The 21,709-nt window shown below is 60.2% G+C and overlaps 2 protein-coding genes across 3 annotated transcripts; one reads left to right on the top strand and one right to left on the bottom strand.

Annotated features, from left to right (window-relative positions):
• The first annotated feature begins 1,450 nt into the window (after window positions 1–1,450).
• Window positions 1,451–17,646, top strand: CHLRE_02g142166v5 (uncharacterized protein). 2 transcript variants are annotated; one of them, XM_043060142.1, is made up of 45 exons: window positions 1,451–1,738; window positions 1,805–1,886; window positions 2,075–2,513; window positions 2,744–2,826; window positions 3,031–3,225; window positions 3,357–3,539; window positions 3,671–3,766; window positions 3,922–4,097; window positions 4,325–4,385; window positions 4,496–4,576; window positions 4,662–4,747; window positions 4,870–5,041; window positions 5,148–5,227; window positions 5,366–5,471; window positions 5,615–5,759; window positions 6,025–6,158; window positions 6,272–6,432; window positions 6,533–6,657; window positions 6,795–6,898; window positions 7,003–7,244; window positions 7,427–7,613; window positions 7,798–7,917; window positions 8,027–8,147; window positions 8,280–8,428; window positions 8,583–8,694; window positions 8,816–9,040; window positions 9,160–9,266; window positions 9,358–9,975; window positions 10,132–10,314; window positions 10,423–10,581; window positions 10,696–10,830; window positions 10,988–11,077; window positions 11,163–11,627; window positions 11,735–11,876; window positions 12,002–12,227; window positions 12,307–12,381; window positions 12,520–12,650; window positions 12,909–13,033; window positions 13,180–13,336; window positions 13,424–13,716; window positions 13,800–13,936; window positions 14,054–14,258; window positions 14,404–14,655; window positions 14,756–15,043; window positions 15,240–17,646. In XM_043060142.1, the coding sequence occupies exons 1-45, from the start codon at window positions 1,683–1,685 to the stop codon at window positions 17,322–17,324; spliced, it is 9,594 nt and encodes a 3,197-aa protein (XP_042927901.1). In that variant the 5' UTR covers window positions 1,451–1,682; the 3' UTR covers window positions 17,325–17,646. The 2 variants fall into 2 exon arrangements, with proteins under 2 accessions (XP_042927901.1, XP_042927900.1); XM_043060141.1 differs by having other exon boundaries at window positions 10,129–10,314.
• Window positions 17,647–17,648: 2 nt separating this feature from the next.
• CHLRE_02g142146v5 (uncharacterized protein) lies at window positions 17,649–21,210 on the bottom strand. Its single transcript, XM_001700439.2, has 10 exons — window positions 21,010–21,210; window positions 20,689–20,915; window positions 20,386–20,526; window positions 20,146–20,205; window positions 19,940–20,032; window positions 19,581–19,705; window positions 19,094–19,199; window positions 18,875–18,961; window positions 18,599–18,721; window positions 17,649–18,391 (listed from the first exon to the last, which is right to left on the bottom strand). Exons 1-10 carry the CDS (start codon window positions 21,089–21,091, stop codon window positions 18,317–18,319), a joined length of 1,119 nt encoding a protein of 372 aa, XP_001700491.1. The 5' UTR covers window positions 21,092–21,210; the 3' UTR covers window positions 17,649–18,316.
• Window positions 21,211–21,709: the final 499 nt, after the last annotated feature.

The following is a 21,709-nucleotide window of genomic DNA, read 5'->3' as shown; positions in this document are numbered from 1 at the left end:
CGCGCGCTCATAATCCTCGTGTAGGTCCGCCCGCCGCGTGGCCACATCGTCCAGCTGCATGGATGTGGCCATGCGGACGGACGGTGTGTGTGTGTGTGTGTGTGTGTGTGTGTGTGTGTGTGTGTGTGTGTGTGTGTGTGTGTGTGTGTGTGTGTGTGTGTGTGTGTGTGTGTGTGTGTGATTGCCCTTGCGCGGTCTGTACCGTATGTGTCCAAACCCCAATCCCCGCCTGCTGCGGTTGCCTCTGGTGCTCATCCGTGGACGCTTGTCGCCTGCCTGCAGGTGTGCTGCGCCTCAGCTCCACGCATGTGGCGTTGCGCTGGGTGGGTCTGGTGCTATCCCCTGGCCGGGCGCCCCGAGCGTGAGAAATGCGCATCAGCAAACTACCAGTCTGCCAGCACGTCAGCGATGTCTTGGCACAGTTATTCCGGCGTTATGCCAGCCGCGCCATCTTGCCTTGACGCTGCAACTTGATTGTTGGGGTCTGGGAATGCGCTGCACACTACGGGATTACGCCAACCTGCCCCTTACCCTGCCCCATGGCACACATACTGCTGTGCACTAGTTTGTCATTCGGGTGGTCAGCATGGGTGGTCGAGCGTGCACTCGTCCCCCCGGATATGTCGCGTGTGGTTTGCGGTTTGTCCCTAAAGCACTCCTAGCACGTACGGAGGGATGCAGTACCGGTCTTCCGGCCAAATTCCGGGGTTGTACCCCGGGCACACATCCTGAGCCACGAGATATTTTTACTTTGCCCGGCAAAGTTTACCAGCCGGCCCGGCCGCACGGCCCCACCGAATCCTGACATGCCAGGGCCGAATCCTTGACCTAGCCCCGTACTTCTCCCCGCCAAATTCCCAGCTGCCCGAGCCAAATCTTCCACCTGGCGCAGCTTGGCGCAGCCGCATCCGCACCTGCCCAACCCAACTGACCTGCTTGGCTGCGCCTATTGCTTTGCCTGTCCACGGCTCCACCCAGGGGTCACCTTCCTGCAGGTGCGATGCGGCTCTGCCTCGCGAGTGTGGCGTTGCGGTGTGTCTGTGTGGTGCTATCGCTTGGCCGGGCGCCCGGAGCGTGAGGAATGCGCGTCAGCAAACCTCCAGCCAGCCAGCAACTCGTCGGTACAGTAACTCCGGCGTTCGACCAGCCACGCACTCTTGCCCTGCCGCTGCCAATTGTATGCCATTAGTTGGGTTCTGGGAATCAGCTGCACCCTACGGGACTTTGCCAACTTGCCTTACCACTGTCCCATCCCACACCCAGGGGTTCCACCCAGGCAGCACGTATGGGAGACCCTGTGGAAGGCAGTGGATTGCCTCGGGCGCACCTTTCCCAACGAAATCCCACGAAACAAGGACGATGTACAGAAGATACAGTCTAATGCATCAGCCCTGGCTCCCCTCACTCACCACCATTGCACATGTACGACGCACGCAAGCACCAAGTTCAAAGGATGTCCCGCTTTACTTGCAAGCAAACTCCAAGTAACAAGTTTATCGCCGCATTATTCACACAAGAACATTGCCGCCGAATCAAAGCTCCTTCCCGCGGGACTTTGCCCGCAGTACGCAGTGCCCCAGTGGGCCGCTGCACATAAGAAACTGACAAGATGAAGTGCAGACTGGGAAGCGCATAGAGGCGTCTGGCGAGGAGGCAACTTTTCCGGGAGGCTAGCGGCAAGGATGGAGCGGCAGTCGTCGTTCGGCAGTCAGGGGAGCGGGAGGTCAAGTGCTACCAAGTATGTGTGCTAAAGGCTCGGCAGTCAGGGTACTTGCGCGAACTGCTGACCGGCATTTCGTCGCAGAATCGTCGATGAGGCCAACAAACATGGAGACAAGGGGGATAACCTCAATGCCAACAACGGCTTTGTTGTTGCCCTCTTCGGGGTAAGCGACGGAGCGTCATATGAGCGTCGTAAGACTCCGAAGCGGGCTCGCGGACGCAGCCACGTCATTGGCTGTCATATTAGTCCGAGCTGCTTTATGGCTACCGTATGGCTGGCTAGGGGGGCCTTCCTATGCCCTTTACTGGCATGTCCAGCAACATTCGATTGCCCTTCGTGCCTTTGTCGCAGGCGTTGTTCACGCTTGCAAAGGAGAAGATCAGCGACAGCTGGAAAGTCGCTGTACTAACGGTTGTGGTGGACTTCCTGCTCATTCTTGCCATCATGCTGAACCTGGAGTACCCCTGGGCGGTCGATCCCACCAACCCTCTGTTCAAGATATTTTACATGATTGAAATTCACAAGCCGCTGTCGGCCGCGGGATACAAGTTTTACCTGGTCGTGTTCTACCTGCTTTCAGCTATGCTGTACGTGTGCATCGCAATTTGTGTGTGGGTGGCGTGGTGCTTCAAGAATGACTCATTCCCGTTCTTGTGGCCCATCAAGTTCGTGCGCGTGGTGGCCAGCCTGTTCTTCGGCATGTTCTACATTGCGGCACTGAACATCTTTTTGGTCATCCTCGAATGCGCCCCTGATCATGGAGTTTGGGCGCAGCACATCTGGCACGTCCGTGAGTTTGGGAACGGAGGGGACGGATAGGGTCACCGAGTGGTGCGGGTGCTTGGCAAGGTGCTTGGCATGCATCGGGGGCTCACCTGTCGGGTTCACCCTGGCGTAACGCTGACGTGGTGGTGTATAAGCACGGCCAGTCGCGTCTCAGCCAAGCGGACGATGCTACCATCCACCACATTCACATCGCTGTACTGCTTACTTGTGTTTTGCGTGGGGACCTGCGCGCAGAGTGCTTTGCAATGCCACACCTAGTCCACCTCATCGTCGCTGTGTTGAGCTCGATTACGTTTGCGGTGGCGGCTCTGCTGCTGGTAAGCTTGATACCGCGCACATGAAGTGGTGCGAGGTGTGCGGCGTGCGGGCTGGATTGATGGGGTTTGTGGTGTAGAGAGCCGTGCGGCGTTAGTCAGGGGCGGGATGCATCTTACCTGCATTGATTGCCTTCCTCGTGATGCCCAACAATAGCATATCATTTGCATATGCGTTACCCGCCTGTGTACGTGCACCATTCACAGGTGACTGCGGACCACGAACTGGAGCCCATGTCGCGCAGCCTGCTGGCTGCGCCGCACAGCATGTGCGAACTGAAGGCGCAGCTGGCCAAGACCGTTATCACGGTCGTGGACGTGCTGCTGTGGGACTACCCGCGCGTGCAGGGGGTCGTGTTCATGATGTGCTGCGTCTCAACGTTCTATTTCCACATCAAGCAGGTAGGAGGCTGGCATTGTGAGGCAACAGAGTAGCTATGGGGATGTGGCACTGCACAGTGGGGACTTTATACTTGCTTGCCCGATGCCACAAGATTCCCCCGATGCAATCTCGCGCTGTGTCCGCCTTGCAGCTGCCCTACTATACCTCGTGGGTGAACAGCTTCCGGCTGTGCTTCTTCGGGGTGCACGCCTGGGTGGCCATCCACCTGTGCGTGCTGGTGTTCAGCGTGGATGCGGAGCTGGTCAAGAAGGGCAAACTGGGCTACATGGTGTGGGACATCAAGAACTATGAAACCGCGAAGGCCATTACGGACGTGAGTGCCAGCCTGCCAGGGGGCGGGTCGGGAATGTTTGCGCGGCGGGGCCGTGCGAAGATGCGCACAAGCAGTTCTAAGTGTGCGAACGGTAATGATTGGGGTGCATGTCCAAACTCTTGCCGTCGCAGTCTATGTCGTACGCGCTGCCCTTCGTGTTCTTCGGCTCGGGCCTGGCCGCCGCAATGCGGCTGTACTACTTCTTCCGTGTGGCGCTCAAGTTCCAGGTGAGGCTCGTGTAGCGTAGGGCTAGCTAATTTCGGACTGCTTGACATGGACGAAGGCCGGATGGCCGCAGTCTATGGGAGCTGCCATACACCCCAGCTGCCTGCTGCTGTTCAACACAGTTGAAACGCGTTCCCAATCGTGCCATGGTCAACAGATCCTGCAGCAGCAGCCCAATCTGTACTCGAAGCGCGTGCACCGCTTTGCGGACGACAAGGACGTGGAGGTCGCCAGCCGCGTGGCGCGTGTGTGGGACGAAGACGGCAACACCGACCCACAGCTGCTAGACCTGGCGGAGGTCATCATCCGCGCTGGCATGCAGCAGTTTCCCAAGTGAGGCCAGGCTGCAGTGCATGCCCATATTGATATGCAAACCTTGGGATGATGGGCATCTACGTCGGAGCGGGGTCCTGACCGGACGGTGTGACGCGGCATGCTCTTGGCATGTTCCTGGCTGCATTTGGTGCGACTTTCACTTCGATCGGCTGAGATCTGTGCGCCTGCTGAGCAGTACGGTTTCAGAACGTATTGTGTTACTGCACTTCGACTGCAAATTTCAGGTCGCCCTACTTGCACATCGTGTACGCCAATTTGTTAATTGAGTGCAAGCAGCAGTTACAGGTACGGTTGCGGTGTGTGTGGAGAAGCGTTCAACGCTGCAGGGCATGCTGACTTCGTCTTGGCTTGATGCACAACCGACGCTGCCCTTGCCCCTGACACACTGTCAACAGAGCGGCTGGGCTCAGATGGAGGAAGCCCGGCGGCTGCCTTTGAACCTCTCGTATCGGTTCTCAATCTTCACGCGCGAACAGGTCTGTTTGATGCAGGCATGTACACACCTTGTCACTGAGCTGACCTATGACTTGGGAATGTGCTTTCATCGCACATGCACAACAGGAGCATAAGCAGAAGGCGGCTGTCAGTAGCAGCGGAGAGTCCGCGACGGACCTGGTGTCTTACGTCGAATTCCAGCGCAACTGGCGGTAGGTGGTACACTGAGCTGCTGATAGGATAATAGGGTGGGTGTACGATGTGCGGCAATGGTGCTGGTCCTGAGGTAACGCTGGAACTCAGGTGCCTGCCGTTTGGTTGATCTGCTCTGCAGCATGATTCAGTCCTACCACAAGGCTGCGCTGATGGCGATGCGAGAGTTCTGGCGCCTGCTGCTGAATGACGCCGTCAACCTAAACTCGCTTACCTCGGCGTTCCGCAAGATTGAAAAGATGGAGAGCCTGGCAGACAAGACCTACAAGCTTGTGCTGGAGCGGTACCCAAAGGTGTGAGCAGTACGCTGGTGTAAAGTGGGCTGAGAAGCGGAGAAAGGAGTGTTTGAAAGCGTTTGCTGTCTGCATACAGTCATTAACCTACTCCTGATCTATGCAGGCGGTGAAGCTGCTCCGCAGCTACGCCAACTTCTTGGAGATGGTGAAGAACGACCCATGGACTGCGGCGCAGTACAACGCGTGAGATATGGGATATCTATCGCATGGCGCGACGTAGGGCAAAGGCGTAGGGCAATTAGCTATGGTCAGCGTAACATGAATATTGCAACAGCCCTTCGCCCTCACTCAGCCCTCGTTCTGCCATCTTCCCCGACCCAGCGAGGCCGATAAGCAGGAGGAGGCGCTGGAGAACGCGGAGCAGGACCTGGGTGGCGAGGACGGCCTCAGCATGCGCAACAGTGCTATCGTCACCATCAATGCACAGGTGGGTACACATGTTGACGGTCAGGTCCACTTTGTGGAAGGCCAGAAGCGCGACCAATCTTAGCGTTTGGACGGGTCGAACGGATTGCCCGCATACAATTCAATCGACTCGAGGCCTCCGCTGCCACATCCTTCTCCCGACAGGGCATCATTCAAATGGCCAACAAGCACGCTATCAAGATAATGGGCTATGCCAAGGGCGAGCTGGACGGCAAGAACATTTCGTGCCTCATGCCGCAGCCCTTCTCCGCGCGTCACAATGGGTACCTGCGCAACTACGTCACCACCGGTGTGTGTGTGTGTGTGTGTGTGTGTGTGTGTTAAAAAAACATGTGTTGTGATGCGTGTGTGTGTAAACACGAGATAGGGGACACGCAGACTGTGTGTGTGTGTGTGTGTGGTTTCGCGCTGTGTAGTCGGACATTGATGCCGTACTGTGCCCCACGCACTCTGTACCTCAAATCATCCACAACCAGCGTAATGCCATTCTGGCCTCTACTAGCCTCTACACCGCGTGTGGCTCGTGAGAGCCTCGACTTGGTCCTGCCCCCCAGGCAAGGCGAAAATTCTGGACAGCGTGCGGGAGGTTGTGGCGCTGCACCGCGACCGCTACGTGTTCCCCATCAAGATCATGGTCACCAAGAGCCAAGGCAGCGGTGCGGACGCCACATTCATGGGCCTGCTCAAGGTACGTTGCCCAATGGTCTGTTACGGTGTCTGGACTGGGCGCCGTGGGGACATCAGAAAGGCAAAGAGCCTGGGTCCTGTTAACCTCAATTGGCCTGTACCGTGTTGCTGCAGGAGGTAGAGGCGGACCCTAACACCATCAAAGCATGGCTCATGCCAAACGGTGTTACATTGTGCGCGGACCAGTCGTTTACCGACTACGCGGGCTGGGCCCCGAACGACCTCATCGGCAAGCCCTTCTCCAACATCGCCGCCGATCCTGAGGCCATGGCGGGGTGAGCGCACCGCGGTTGTTATTGTATCAAATGCAGCAGGGATGCGCAGGGCGGACATGTTGCAGTGTGCTGTACCCACACTTGGCCAACTCTGCGACAGGTTGTTGGAGCGGGCTGTGCACAGCACGGAGGAGGAGCTGGCCAGCGGCTCGGTGCAGGCAGACATGCTTGTGACGCACAAGTACGCGGAGGACGTACCCGTCACTGTGCGCGTCGACATGGGAGGTAGGCACGCGCGGCGGCGTCTTGCATTGCCGGAACGGTCTACCTTGACTCTTACCTTTCTGGCCTCACTGCCCAGCGGCCTTACCTATTTGCCACTGACCGAGCCCTGCATGCATATTTGCCGCTGTGTGGCGAAGGCACGGATGACCAGCGGCTCCTGGTGCTGTCCATAACTCGACGAGGCGAGACGTCACCCATGATCGTCTTTGATCATCATGGCCGGGCTTTGTTTGCCAACCAGGTGCGGTGTTGTACTTGTCGAAGCTGAACGGAATTGGAGCTTTTTGCGCAGCATTTGCTGATCCTTTAACGTTGGCCATTCCCACCCACGAATGCCCCGAGCAGGCGTTGTGCAGCCTGCTGGGCACCAAGCCGAAGGACATGCGCGGTCGCGACATGGCCAGCCTCCTGCCGCAGCCGTTTGGTCTGCTGCACCACCGCTGGATTAAGGATGCGGAGGGCGCGCTCACCAAGCCGCCGCCCTCCTCGTGCCGTGCGGGTGCGGTGCACAGCCTATTGTCCGCCAATGGCGTACATGTGCCCGTGCGGATGGCTATTTCCAGCCGCGATATGGCGGGCGTCAGCATGTAAGTTTGGGGGTGCGACTTATGGTCGCTGGGCACTGTTCTGCCACGTTGATCTGCAGGGTTGGGAGGCCACGCAAGCGAGCTGCAGGAGAAAGAGTGCCTGGGAAGACACATTGAGCATCTGTGACGCAGAATGCCAGCCGCATAATTGTACGTAACCTGCACCGGATAATACATTACAGGCACATAGTGCGCGCCCAGCGGGTATCACCGGAGGAGGCGATGGATGAGCAGCGCCTGCACATCACCACCGACCAGCACGGCCACATCCTGTCCATCCACGCCGCGCCGCACCATGCTGGCGGTGCTGCGTTCTCGCAGCCACCCCCGCCCCCCACGCTGGACGGCTCTGCGCCCGCAAAGCCCCAGGTAAAGGCCTGTTGATGCGTTTGCACCAGTCAAAAAGGCAGCCGCTCTCGGTGATGCCTGACTCGGCCTGCCATTCCTTTGGCATACTCGACTCTGTCCACACTCGCAGTCTAAAGCACGGGCATGCATGCATTAAATGTCGGATCAGTACACTCGTCAGAGCACCGATGTGCTGCTAGCGCAGGTATTCGGCTTCCCACCCGAGCACCTGGTAGGCCGCAAGCTTTACGAGGCGGTGGATGTGTTCAGCGAGTGGCATACTGAGGGGCACTCGGTCATGCACGCGGTCAAGGCGCTTGCGCAGGTGGGTGGGCGCCAGGGCGCGAGGACGGGCTTGCAGATCCGGCCATACGCGCGGTCCCTCCTGCACTGGTCGCACTCGGTCACATGAGTCCTTATCGGCCCGGTTGCAGGTTTCTGCATCCAAGCCCGGCTCTGCCTGGCGTGTGGGCGTGCTGCCGCACCATGTGTCGGTGGAAGTGGAGAAGGCGGCGGCGCGCGTGGGCAGGTCGAACATGGCTGACGGGATCGCAGGTGGGGCAACTGGTGGTCGCGTTGTCGCAAAATCTGCGGTGGCTTTTCAGCGGGCTACATGCATGTGCCTCGGGCGCCTCGGGCTGATTCATGCATGACGTGATTGCTCCCGGTCGATACGCGCTTCCGCAGAGGGCCACGGGCATCTGTCGAGGCAGGACAGCCAGCACTCCGTCGGGCCCGGCGCCGGCGGTGCCCGCGACATGACTCGCAGTACCACTCTTCTACGCACGTCAATGAGCAAGAGCCGGGCTGCGGTCATGCAAGTTACGGGGCCCGAGGTGAGGCAGGAGTTAAGGGACTGTCTCCCTTGCCGCACACACTGTGCGGGCGCAGTCTAATACTTTGATAGTACTCGTTTGCGAGTTAGAAACTCCAATCATGCCTTGTGCAGATGAATGGTCGTGTCTTTGTGCTCTAACCCTCCCTGAACAGCACACGGCTGAGGGCACGCGTTACACGATACGGCTGTGGCGACCGGAGCTGCTCACCGGCGTCATCGAACTTAACGAGCGCATGACCGTGCTGAAGGCGGATCCCGTGGCAGGTGCGTGGGGCCTCGCGTGACCTCGTGAGACATCTGAGGAAGTGCAATGGCCGTGATTCTAGATTGGCCTGGTGCCATGCACGCAAGGATTGCTGCCGTGTACTTGCGCATGCACACGCAGGCCTGATCTTCGGCATCCCGGCGTCCAGCATGAGCCAGCAGCCGCTCACCCGCTTCCTCAAGTTGGGCCCACCCGGCGCCATGTCAATGAAGAGCGGCTTGGTTGGGGCCGCTTTAAGCGTGCGCTCCGGAGCCGGCGGAGGTGGCGCCGTGGCAGGGCCCAGAGGCAGCGCCAGCGGCGCAGCCACTCAGCTCATCTCCATGGAGTCGCTGCTCGGCAATAAACGTAAGACAATACGGCGAAGAATGGGTATGATGAGCCGTTTTGCGCCGTGACGACCTCACTGTGAATGTTTACTCACGATGTTTACTCGTGGACGACAATTGCATTGCCTTCCCCCACAGATGTCAAGGGCGGCATGAAAGGCGGCAAGAACGCTCACAAGACAGGTCCACGCCGCGTCTTCGAGGCTCGGCACGCAGATGGACTGCCGCTGCAAATCTCCTTTCAGGTGGGGAACCGGGCAGGAGATGCCGGCCTGCATCCGTGCATCCATTTTGTACATCAGTGTAATCTCCGCACTTCCACCTGCAATGACGCAGGCCGCTCTCAAGGCCGGCTCTGCCACGCAGCGCCTGGTGGCTGCCATCAAGCCGCTCAACCTCAGCCTGCGCGGCAACGTGGCGGTGTTGGCGGCGCTTATGCGCGGCGATGACCAGATCGACCAGTGTACCATCGATAACGAGGGCCACTCGCCCTCACTGCACCGCATGCGCGCCGCTAACGCGGTGCGCCTGCGCGCCAACGCGGAGACAGTGCAACGGCGGGATAAGCAGGCGGGCGCGGGCACAGTGAAAGACAAGAACACTGGGAAGGGCGGCGGCGTGCCGAGGCTAGCTCTTGCCAAGCTGGCATCACCCGATAGTGTAGCAGGCAGCACCCCATCCGGCATGGCAACGGCAGTAGCGGCTGGCATGGCCAGCGCTCGCACGCTGGGGCCGGGTGGGTCAGGCAAAGCTGCAGAGGAGGAGGCGCCACCCACACACCGTACCGATGGCTCCGCGTTAGCCACTGCGAGGGACGTGGGCCTCGAGTTTGGGCAAATCCCAAGGGTGGGCGAAAACGGCGGTGACAGTGGTGGCGGCGATGGCGATGGCGGCGGCTCATTGGGCGACGGCTCATCGCCAAGCGGCAGCGGCCAGCAGGATGCAGCGGCCAAGGTGAGGCGGCGTGACGCTGCACGTTAAGGCGGCGGATCATAGCACGCCATCTGCTTTTAGGACAGCTGTCTTGCTTTCTGCAGCGCCTTTCGGTCATGCCCCTCCTCCCAGCCTCGCCTCATGTGTCGTGCCTGGAACCTCTTGCCCCTCCAGCAGGCATCGAGCAGCCTATCCGGGTCAGGCTCACGTCACATCTCGGACGATTCCGCCATGGGCCGTTCTCACCCTGGCAAGGGGAGTGACCGCACGCCGGCAGGCGTCGCCGGCCACAAGGTGCCGCTGTCCAAGCGCTTCTTGACACGCGAGTGGCAAGACATAGTGCACGTGGACCCAGAGCAGGTGCGTTACTTAATACTGTTGTGTCGTGTCGGGGTTGGTGCAAGGCATACGGTAGCCAGGGCGTCGTTCCCACCCACAGGTGCCGCTCGCAACACCTTTCCCATGCAGGTGCCCCTGCCGCACGACGCCGAATACGAGATTGAGCACCATGTCGGCGAGGACAAGGACATGAACGTGTCCAGCAGTAGCAGCAGTGACAGCGACGGCAGCGGCAGCGAGGCCGGCGACCGTGTCCATGGTCGCAATACCGGCGTCGCCGCGGACACGGTGTGACAACGCGGGAGGTGTTCAATTGCGGTCAAGAGAGTTGGGGCAGCCTCAGATTGTGTTCACTGGTTGCCACGTTACGCGTGCGCGCTTTCCATTTCCCTTGCCACGCAGATGACCCGCGAGGAGGCCCTGCAGCGCAAGAAGACCATGGCCGCACTGGAGCCGGGCGAGCGGGTGCAGTACGTGCGCGGTGTGAAGCGTGTCAAGGAGTGGCTGGCGTCCGGCTACCATTTCGACCGCCGGGATGTGAGTCGCTCCTGGTCACCTTCCACTCTATGGTGATCGATGAGTGAAGACTGGTTACTGTCGTGGGTTTTGATGCCTGTCCACCGGACTCAACATCCGCGCCCTAGCCAACTTGTTCAGAACTCTCACCACTTCCGCCCTGCTCAAATCCTTGCAGGCTGAGCCTGAGGATGAGGCGGCTAAGTCCCACCCCGTGCGCAAAGTCAGCTCGCTGCGGCAGCGGCAGAAGTCGCGCCAGCTGTCCAAGGTGCCTTCTCGCAGAATTTCTAGCATATGTGTGTCGAGGTACACTGATGCACGTAGTGACGCGACTTGCACCACTGTGTCCTCAGGTGCTGGAGGAGGAGCCTTCTAGCGGGCTGGACGGCGACGGCGAGGTGGACGATGATCCCTATGACGCTGGGCTGAATCCCGACGACCAGCTCATGACACTGGAGGAGCTGGCGGAGGAGATGGAGCGGCAGGAGACCTTGGAGGAGGGCGAGGAAGAGGGCGGCGAGGGCAAGGGCAGCGAGGAAGACGGGGAAGCGGGCGCTGGCGGTGGGGGCGGTCCTCTCAAGGGCAACGCATGGATGGAGGTCGGCGGCGGCGCGGCGTCTCGTGCAGCTACACACGGCGGGCGAAGTGACGGCGGTCACAGCATGGGCGGCCCACGCACGCGACGTGGGCCGGGTGTGCACACCGGCACAGATGTGGAGAGCGGCGCAGGCGATGGTGCGAGCACTAGCACCACCAATCGGACCATGAATCGCGGCCGCCGTCTCAAGCGTCTGCTCAAGCTGCTATCAGGGCAAAAGGTGGGCGTGCACCCACTTGTGGGCATTGTGGGAGAGTGCGCTTGGGATCTGACATGGTGTGGGCATTGAGTCCAATGGACCACAAATGTACTCTACGTTTGCCACAGGTGGTACGCGGCGTGACGCGGCTGCGACTGCATGTGCTGGTAGTAATCGGGCTGATGCTATTGGTGCACGCGGTGTGCTACCTCATGCTCATCATCCTGATCAACAAGCAGAAGGCCTTCATCACTGAGATCAGCGCTGCGGGTGAGGGTGCCGCCTGGATGTATCAGAAAACTTCAAGGTTTTTCTACTTTTAGTCATGATGTGGAGCGTTCCCTGCCGGGCGTTCCACCTGTCCCGTCTGACATCCACCCCATCCGGTTCCCCAGGCGAGGCTATCGACCGCTCCCATTTCACGAGCATGTACTCGCGCGCTATCGAGGCCGCCAGTCGTGGTGAGGGCTTCACCGCGGCTGACATCGGCGGCCTGGCGGCGCACATGGACACGGAGACGGACCGGCTGGAGTACCTGCACCAGGGCATGTACCTGGGCTTCAAGGGGCTGCGGCGCTCGTCCTCGGACCGGCTCAACGCGCTGTGGGACGACCCCATGTGGTGGGTGCTGCGCGGTGTAGTGCTCCAGGTGTGGCTGCAACAGCCCTGATGATTGTACAACCGATTTTGCGCCACGCAGGCCCACAACTGTGTACAAGGACACTAAGGTGCCCTCGTATGACCACAAGAACATGACGCTGTGGAGTTTGGGCAAGTGAGTACACTACTCTAGAAGGGTTTGACGTGGAAGAAGCAGGCGGCTTTTGTTGCACATAATCCGCCACGTATGCTGTCCATCTAGGTGACTAATGCCTACTACTGCTTTCATCGCCCAAACTCTCAACCACTCCAGTGACTACATCTCTGCCGCCCGCGAGGTGGCTTACTACGCCTCCGCAAGCAAGCTGTTTATGCAGCAGGCCTCCTACACTGGCGCTAATATGACGCAGCCCTCTGCGCCGCCGCCTTCGCTAGCGGCCTCAGGTGATGAGTGTGCTTGGCTTGGGCTCCAAGACTTTATCCATACACTTTCCACTGGGAGGGCTCGCAGCAACACTGTTGTTGGTGGATCCAAGTTTGGCCCTGGCAGCATTTGATGGTCTCGGCATGCTTGCACGCTCACGTTAGCCCCTCCTGTAACGTCGTAAACATACAGCGGAGTCATGGACATCTGGCATGCCGCATGGACCCATGTCCAGTGTACACAGTTTGTATCACATTGCGCACCTGTCCAATCTACAGGCTTAGTGGCGTACAACGTGACACTGCCTGCAAACCGCTTCTGGCTGTTCCTGCGCGCCAACGTGGGCGAGTCGCTGCACACCGCCTACGTGCGGGTCACCAACACACTGCTCATATTGGCACAGGTACCGGTATACCTGAGCAGCGTTGTGGCTTTGAACAATGAGCCAATCATTCGGAAGGGAGTCAATGGGATTCAAGCACCCTTCCGGGCAGGCGGGTAGAACTTGCTGAGTTGCCCATCAGCACTATCGCACTGTCTGTTACGCAGGACAACATCTCAAACCTCAAGTTGCTGCTTCTGGTGCTGCTAGTGGTGGAGGGTTGCGTGGTGTGCTTGGCAGCCATTGGCTACGTGTTCTACCTGCTGTGGAAGGCCTCCCGTGCGCGTGCGGCGCTGTTCACTGTGTTTCTGGTCATCCCGCAAGGTGCGCTGAGATGGAGCATGTAGGATGTGTCGTGGGCACAACACGACTGACCTATGTGCGTAATCCTCGCATACTGCGTGTGTTTAGGTCAAGTCAAGACGCTGGCCTCGCGGCACATTACCACCAACCAAGCCGACTCGGATGATGACGACGACGACACGGGTGGTGGCGGTCGGGGCGCCGGCGGCGGTGACGATAACGCCTCCGACGGCGCCAGCGTCGTGTCGGGTGCTGGCGGCGCCGGCGCGGCCAGCCGCCGCAGCTTTCAGTCTGAGCCGGGCAACCGCCGCGGTGTGGAGCCGCCGCCCGATGGCGAGAAGGACAAAGACACTGGCGGGCCGACATCTGGTGGTCGGAGGGCGGCCATCAAGTTTAACGAGGTACGATGGACGGGCAATGGGCGCTCGGAACATGTACAAACATTTTGATGCTAGCTTACTACCATGATCTGAACGTTTTGCAGAACACGGAGACCAAGCACGACGGCAAGTCTCAGACGGTGATGGGCCGCATCAAGAGGGCCATCAGTGGCGACGTGACGGCGCCCATCATGGACACCGCCTCCAATGCCACGGCCACACGCCGCTTCACCACCCGCAAGTGAGGACTTGCTGCTGGTGCCCCACTGCCCCACGTCTTTGCTCTGCACGCGGCTGTTCACTGCTGTCATAGTTGCGTACTTATCTGCCCCTGTCTTGTTGTTCGGCCCTCCCGCAGGCGGCTGACGCACACGACGTCCGACATAAAGCATCTGGCCTGGCCTTTCTTTGCGTGGGGGCTGCTCATCATGGCCATCTACCTGGTTTCGTTCCTGCAGTTCGCGGGTGTGGAGGAGCGCCTAGTGGACCTGAAGATGTTTGAGCGCTCTAATGCGCAGGCCTCGCGCGCCATGTACTACGCGACCGACCTGGCTCTGGAGCCGGTGAGCGGGCGCGTGCAGGTGCAGGGTCGGAGTGATAGTGGTGGGTGATAGGCAAGGATTGGGTTATTGGAGGGCTGGGCCGGGCTGGGCGACTCGCCTGGCATCTGCCTGATTGCCGCCTTGGCATCGGTTTCGGCCCGTACAGGACAACGCCACGCAGACGTCATTGCAGCAGACCCTGCGGCAGGAGGCTGCCTGGCTAGACGTGGTGTACAGCACCACCCTGTACGGCGGCCCCACCCTGGATGATGGCGAGGCGGCTGCGGACGGCGCACACGACGCCAACACCGGCTCATTGTTCGCTAAACAGCTGCACGCCACACTCCTGTTCGAGAAAAAGGGCTGCCTTCGCACCTCCGGCGACAGCTGCCTCAAGGACAGCGATCCCTTCTACCAGGTGCGTTTGTTAAATTGTGCAGAAGTCAAGAAGCCGCCCGGACAGCTTAGCACGTATCCCTGCACTGTAAAATGTTCCGTCGGGTCACTGGTGCTTGCAGGTGTCCCGCAACGCCATTGACCCCATGATGCGCCGCTTGATGCGCGAGTGCACGCTGTTGTCTTTAGACGACCTGGCGGACGTGAACGCCAACAGCACCCGCTGGCAGTACGTGTGGCGTGTGGCGCGCTCCGACCTGCATGACGGCCTGCACGAGCTGCTAGCGTCCTACCGCTCCGACGCGCTGGCGGCGTTCACGGCGCAGGGCACATTGCACACCGTCATCTTTGCCGTCAGCTGGGTGCTATGGGCGGCCTACCTGTACTTCCTGCTTCGGCCCTACCTGCAGGTGGGATGATGGGCATGGGTGGCCATGTTAGCTGGTGCCCATCCAGGACGACTGGCCGTTGCGAATGGGGAGGGCTGCCATGCGGGTTGCCGTGCAAATCGCGATGTGGAGTTTAGAGCACCTAGAGGTTCTTTCTTGCAGACATTTCATTTTATGTGTCTGCAATCATACCTGACTTACGCAACGTCTCTTGTAGGTGTCGTCCACGGAGACCAAGCGCGTGGCGGAGCTGCTCAGCCAGCTGCCCGCGGAGCTGGACGTGGAGGGAATGGTGGAGGAGAGCTGGCTGGTGGTGGCGGACACACAACTGGACAAGTCCGGCATGAGCGTTTGGGACCCGCGCGGCCACTCCGTTGCACGCCTGGCCGTCAAATCAGTCGTGTCAATCTTTTCGGTCGTGCACATGCGCCGCTTCAGCATTGCCGGCGGCCGACTTTCGCACGACCGCGGCGACGGCGCATCCGTGCGCTCCGCCGTCAGTGTTGGCTCGGCGTGGCACAGCATCATTGCCAAGGCGCGGCGAAGCAGCATTGGCGGCGCGAGCGTCACCAGTGCAGTCGCTGCCGGCAAGCTTGGTGGTGGGGGTGGCGACAGCCAGGACGAGGATGGGGACATGGGCAAGGGCCGCAGCGGCGGACTGGGCGCAGCACCGCAGACTTCCGTGCATGCCAGCAGTTTGTTCGCGCCCAGCAGTAGCAAGCAGCTGGAGGCTACCAGTGGCAAGGCGCATAGCGGACAGGGCTCACGACGGGTGGTGCCCACGGGCGGGCACGCGTCGCCTGAGGACTCGGCCATGGTGGGCAACGGTAGCGGCGGGCGCCGCAGCGGGTCTTTCGACCAGCAGGGCGGCGGCGTCCACAAAAGCGCAGTTAAAAAGAACAAGGTGGCGCCCTTGGGAGCCGCCGGAACACCCAGCGGCGTCTGGCAGGACGAAGCTGACGCTGCTGCTGGCGCGCTTCCGTCAGGAGCGGAGCCGCGCAGTATGCTTTCTATGAACGACGGCGGTGGCTCGCGGCCGCTGTCGCCGCTGCTTGACTTGCCTATGAGCCTTATCGTGCCGCCGGTGGCCGATACCTTGGGAGATGGGACAGTGGGCGGCCGGCGGCCCGTGGGCGAGGCCGGCAGCCGCAAGCGGCCGGCCGGTGACACGGCTGATGGCGAGGACCGCGGTGGTCACGGCGCCGGTGCGGCCCACGAGCAGGAGCGCGAGCCCAGCCCGTACCACTTTAACCGCGTCATGGACGCGGCGCGTAACAACACCGTCAACTGGGAAGATGAGCCGTGGACGCCGCATGCCGCTCGTACGCGCCGCAATAGTATCGCCTCAACCTCCGCGGCAGCAGTGGCTGCAGCTGTTGCAGTATCGAAGGCAGCAGCGGTCGAGCCGGCGCCCGTCGGTGGCGAGGTGGATGAGGTCGCTTCATCCGCAGCAGCACCTCTCACAAAGCCGCACATGAGCGGCCTTACGTCAGACAGCCGCAGAAGCTCAAGTGCCCAGCAGCCACAGCTAGCTCTGCCACCGGCGCCGCAGCTGGCGGCGGCGCAAGCCGCCACTGCATCCACACGCGAGCGGCTCGCCAGTGGCGTCAGTAGCTCTGGCGGCTCGCTCACGGTGTCAGCAGCCGCGCCGCTGGTGCCAGCTGCGGCAGCGGCAGCCGCGGCTACGACGCTGGCAGCCGCCGGCCTGGACAGCCCGGTGTCCGGGAGCAGGACAGCATCCGCCAGTGCAGGCATGCGCGTGGTGGACCGGCGCACGAGCCTCGACCGCGCTGGTTCCAACACCAGCACGGCTGCACCGCTGTCGCGTGTGGGCAGAGGGCTCTCCATGGACCGCGGCAGCAGACCCATTTCCCCGGCGATGGTGCCGCAGCCGCAATCCCAGCGGATGACATCCCCCGATCTGCTGGTGCAGACCGCTACCGGCGGAACGTCCCCGGCCGTAGGGGCGCAGGCTGTAGGCGCGTCAGGGGTCGTGGGTGTGGTCAACCGCCGCACCAGCTTGGAAGCAGGTCTGGCTAGCAGCCGGCCCGGCAGCCGCCTAGGCACCGCCTCAGGCGCCGCACCTAGCATCACGCTGCCACCGCCACCGACCTTTGGAAGCCATGCAAGCGCCAATGGCCTCGGGTCGCGTCCCCTGAATACGAGTGCTAGCACGAGTAGCACATCGCCTTCACCCGCGGCTGCAAAGGCGCCGTTGACACCAGCGGTGGAATCCAACGTGGACGCGGTGACGCTGATGCCGGCGGCCGAGGACCCAATACGGCTAATGAGTGATGAGTAAGCAGTCTCATTCAGGGATACGCTTAGGCCGCATAGAGTATGGGGTGGTGGTGGTTACCATGGATTGCCGCATGGTGCCTAATTTTGTTCATTTTTAGTAGTGATGGGACAGGTAAGGGTGGCGTAGGTCTGACTTAGTGCAGCGTCCCAGCATTCATCGGATACACAGTTGCTTTATGGCCGATGGTTGCTTGGTAAGCGTGCCTGGATTGTGGCGGACAGTGCTGGACAGCTGCAATCGCGCTCCTCAGGCTAGGGCGGCAAGGGCAACGCCGCGCCACCGCATGCCCAATACACATGCATGCGATGGGAAACTGTAACTGTAAGTTTAAGTCGTTACGATGTTCGTCAAGTTCGCGGCGCTTGTCAATCCATGGGGCACTTTGGTCATATACCTCAAATAGCAGTGCCATTCGGATCGTCACCAGCAGTTCCATTACCACCCGCAACAACGCCACGGGGCCCAATCATTCCGTCATGTGTGGCAGGTGTGCAACACGCCGCGCATTGCCAAAATTCCGGGCCTTAACATAAGAATACAAACACTCGCAGGACACACATGCCCTCAGGGCGCAAAACTGGCATCCAAACGAAAAGAAACACCGGCGCACATGGACACCCATACTTCTCGACACCGAGCTACCTATCGGGTGCCCCAATTTCATCTGACTGACGACGCTGCTTCCGCCCTATAACGTTCCACATTCATGTATCGCCTTATCTTCCGCCACAATCCATGCTTCTGCCATGCTTTGGCAGCATCACGATTCCCCCCACGGGCGTGTAGCGCCCGCATAAGACCGCGAGGTCCCAAGTACTCCCTTCGCCCACGGCCCGTATGGCCCCTCGGTGCTTCGACCAAGGTGCTTCCTAAAAGCGAGCGCGGACGATCCTCAACGAGAACCATTGCTTGGCCTCACACACACGTGCACACGCCACCGGCCAAACACATACAGCCGTATGTCTAGCCGTACAGGCAACGTCTTGGCCCGCTTACACGTAGAAGTTGGTGCGGTCAGCAGAGGCGCCCACCTCCTTGAGCTTCTTCAGGATGCGGCTGAAATACTCCTGTGGGATTGGTGTGGCGTTAGCGAGTTATGTGCAGTTCTTGGATGCATTTGATTGGTGTCACTAAATGGACCTGCGCCCCGCCCTGCAGTACCCCAGGTTAATCAATGCATCATGTCCGCGGCATCAACCCAGACCGTCATACCGACGCTCCTGGACGGATCTGACCATCCCTACAACGCGTCTGCCTCTCGCTCCTCAGCGCACCTGCAGGTAGGTCTCCAGGTCCGTCACGCTGCCGGGGTCCATGTCCAGCAGGCGGTACGTCTCCGCCATGTCAGCGGCCGATGCCTGCCACACCTCGTTGTTGGAAAGCACCTCCGCAAAGGCCTGCGGGCAGCGGTTGGCGGACGAGAGGTTGGGGGCGGCGGTATCAGCGTCCGGTAGCGCGTTTAATGTGCTGTCCTAACATCACTAGTGCTGAATTAGATTGATTAGATTGGCATCAAAGTGAAGCCACTTTGCAGAACCCGAGCTACCCACCAGGCGGTCTGCGGCGTCCGCGGCCCATTGCATGGAGCGCAGCACGCCGCGCGTGCGCTTCAAAAGCCAGGTGGGAACCGTGGTCACCTGCGCATGTGTATTGCGGCATGCTGAGATTAAGACACAACAGAGTGTACACGGCCTCAGCCTGCGCGAGGTGGGCATAAGCTGTGCTGCGAGCCCCACGCCTTGGGCCCTTTCTTCCCTGGCCTCCCGCACCTTGGCGTTGGTGTCCGCCATCTTCTCGCACAGCTCGATGACCTCCTTGGTGGTCCAGGCCTTAGGACCCGACAGCGGGAGCGTCTTGCGGCTGGTCTTGTCCCCGCTGTGAATGGGGAAGAGTTTTTGCTGTGAAGATCGCGTCTGGTGTAGGAATACGACCGGATCTTTAGTATGCAGTATGCTGAGCAATCTGGTCCTCCATTCATGGCAGCGGAAATTAATTCAAGTCAAACCGAGCCGAACCAGCCCCTCTTCCACCAGTAACGCTTCACACGTATGGGACGCCGCAACCACTTGCCCGCCCACCGCCGCGACAACCCGTCCTATCGGTACGCTTGTGGCGGGTTCGGCTGGACCCCCGCGCGCTATGGGTTCGGGATTGTAAATGGTTTATTTTTTGAATGCAATGAACATCCCCCCCCCTCCCCCCACACCCAACCACACACACGCAGCTAACGCCCCGCCCTACAACCCACGGCCTCACCGTAGCGCCGCCATGGTCATCTTGGCCACGTCCTGGCTATCCAGGTAGGCTGTGCGCGTCTCGTCGTTGGTGCCCCACACGGACCGCTCCTCCAGGATGGGCACCGCATAGTTGCCAATCACGGCCTGGCAAGGAGTACACGGGGTTGACACAGAGGGCCATGATTAGGCGGGGCATGAGGGGTGCAGGTGTACACGCCGCCGTTGATGTCTGGGGGCATGTGCTTTCGCACCCTCTGTTCTGTCCCCAGGACTCCGCCGTACCCGTGCTCCAATGGGTCCAGTCATCTCGTACCCATGCGCGCGACAGCACACATGCTGCTTCACGTCCGCCAAACGCGGGCGCCGCGTTTCACACACCTGGTGGAAGCCGCACAGGCGGAAGGTGGTGTAGTCCAGGCTGCTGGCCTCCAGGAACTTCTCGGTGCAACTTTTGATGTTCATCAGCGGAACCTGCAGTGGGATTGTTGTAGTATGCATGAAGATTAGCAAAGCTGATGATTGCACTCCCATGTCAAAGCTGATACTGAAGTTTGCGCTTCTGCACGGCACCTTTCAGCGCATACCTGGGGATGTTTGTCGCAGTCGAAGATGGAGAAGAACACGTAGCGCTGGATGCCCATGGCCTGTGCAGTGACGCAACAACTCGAGTCAGCTCAGTAGTGCACCCCACGCATTTCGACCGTCTTGGCCAATAGCCAAACCTCCCCTCACAACGGGGGCAATCGACTGTGGTGCCTACCTGGGTTAGCCTCCCACCGACGCCTCCCTACCACCACACGCGTGTCTCTTCGCCTCGTCCCTACCTGCGCGGACTGGATGAGCGCCACCTTGCCCTCCCAATCAACTTTGCGCGTAGACTCCTCGGGCCGCGCAGTTGCGCAGTCGATGACAGCGTTGACGCCCACCAAGCACGCAGGGATGGACGAGGGGTCCGTCAGGTCACCCTGAGGCAGGCAAGAAGGCATAATGGCATCGATGGTTTTACGCCAAAGCAGCACACAAGCGCAGCTGGCACAAAAGTACCCCAGTTCTCGCGTCGATCGGCGTGTGGCCCTGACATGTCGCCCCATCTACGCCCTTTGCCAGATTCTGAAATGTAAACTCACGTTCACGACCTTGGCGCCCCAATCGCGAAGGAAGTCAGCGGGGTTGGGACGGGGGCGAACCAGGCAACGAACATCGTAGCCATCGTCCAGCGCGCGACGCACAATTTGGCGACCGAGCGTGCCCGTGGCTCCGACAACCAGGATGCTGTTCTTCGGCACAGGTGTTCCAGATGCAGCAGCCGCAGCGGCCGCGTTGGCAAAGACGCGCACGCGCGTGGAGCGGCTCACTGCGCATCGGCGAGCGTGTGTGGTCGCTTGGGTAAGCCGAATGTGGGCCAGTTCCTTCGGGCAGGACGTTCAAAATATGGCAAACAGTCGCACCTGGAGCACGCACAGGCAAGAACGCAACAACGCCCTGGCGCAAGGCCAGGCGCTGGCCAGCCACGCTGTTTGCTGTCTGCATTTTCCTCAAACTATGCGAGATACCAATAAGTGATTATTTTAAATGCCAATCGGAATTGCAGTTGAACTGTTAAGGGCCTCTTTCTCGTGCTGGCCACTCAAGCTCCAGAGCCACTCGTCTTTCGGCCCATGCAACATGCCATGGCAGACTCGAGCACAGCAATGCGCAAAACTCCAGCTCACCAGATTATCGTTGTTTTTCTCTATGCAACGTTCTGCCGGCAGGTATGCCAGGCACGAACCCAGGTCGGTTGCCCGTGGTCACCCCACCTGCAACCCCACCACTTCCCGCACAAACGGCTTACTAACGCCCTAAGAAAATGTCGACACATATCACCAGATGGCCTCAAGTGCGCTGATGTTACCGTATGCTTCCAGTCGAACGTTGCTCGCTTCAGCCAAGGTTGTGCCGGGTGTGCTTGCTGCTGCCTTCCATCCTTCACTTCTTTTGGCCCCTTTGCATGGGCCCCACATGCGCACCCGTCATAATACAATGACGCCCATCCCGGTCACAGCGATATAGAGGAAAGGCGCTAAGGCAACGGCTGGAACCGTGGCCTTTTGCCATGCCACCCAGGCCACAAGGCCCGTAGTATACTGTCCTGAGCATACTGCATAT

Source organism: Chlamydomonas reinhardtii, chromosome 2 (genome assembly GCF_000002595.2).
Source record: "Chlamydomonas reinhardtii strain CC-503 cw92 mt+ chromosome 2, whole genome shotgun sequence".
Classification (NCBI taxonomy): Eukaryota; Viridiplantae; Chlorophyta; class Chlorophyceae; order Chlamydomonadales; family Chlamydomonadaceae; genus Chlamydomonas; species Chlamydomonas reinhardtii.
This window is presented reverse-complemented; position numbering and strand designations above follow the sequence as displayed.

Excerpts from the sequence above, each read along its gene's own strand:
- CHLRE_02g142166v5 (XM_043060141.1), top strand. The coding sequence starts at position 1,683 with ATGGAGCGGCAGTCGTCGTTCGGCAGTCAGGGGAGCGGGAGGTCAAGT. Across the intron at positions 3,226-3,356 it reads TCTATTTCCACATCAAGCAG|CTGCCCTACTATACCTCGTG; the intron begins GTAGGAGGCTGG and ends TCCGCCTTGCAG. Across the intron at positions 11,078-11,162 it reads AGTCGCGCCAGCTGTCCAAG|GTGCTGGAGGAGGAGCCTTC; the intron begins GTGCCTTCTCGC and ends CTGTGTCCTCAG.
- CHLRE_02g142146v5 (XM_001700439.2), bottom strand. The coding sequence starts at position 21,091 with ATGCAGACAGCAAACAGCGTGGCTGGCCAGCGCCTGGCCTTGCGCCAG. Across the intron at positions 19,200-19,580 it reads ATGACCATGGCGGCGCTACG|CGGGGACAAGACCAGCCGCA; the intron begins GTGAGGCCGTGG and ends CCCCATTCACAG. Across the intron at positions 18,962-19,093 it reads TGGCGGACACCAACGCCAAG|GTGACCACGGTTCCCACCTG; the intron begins GTGCGGGAGGCC and ends ACACATGCGCAG.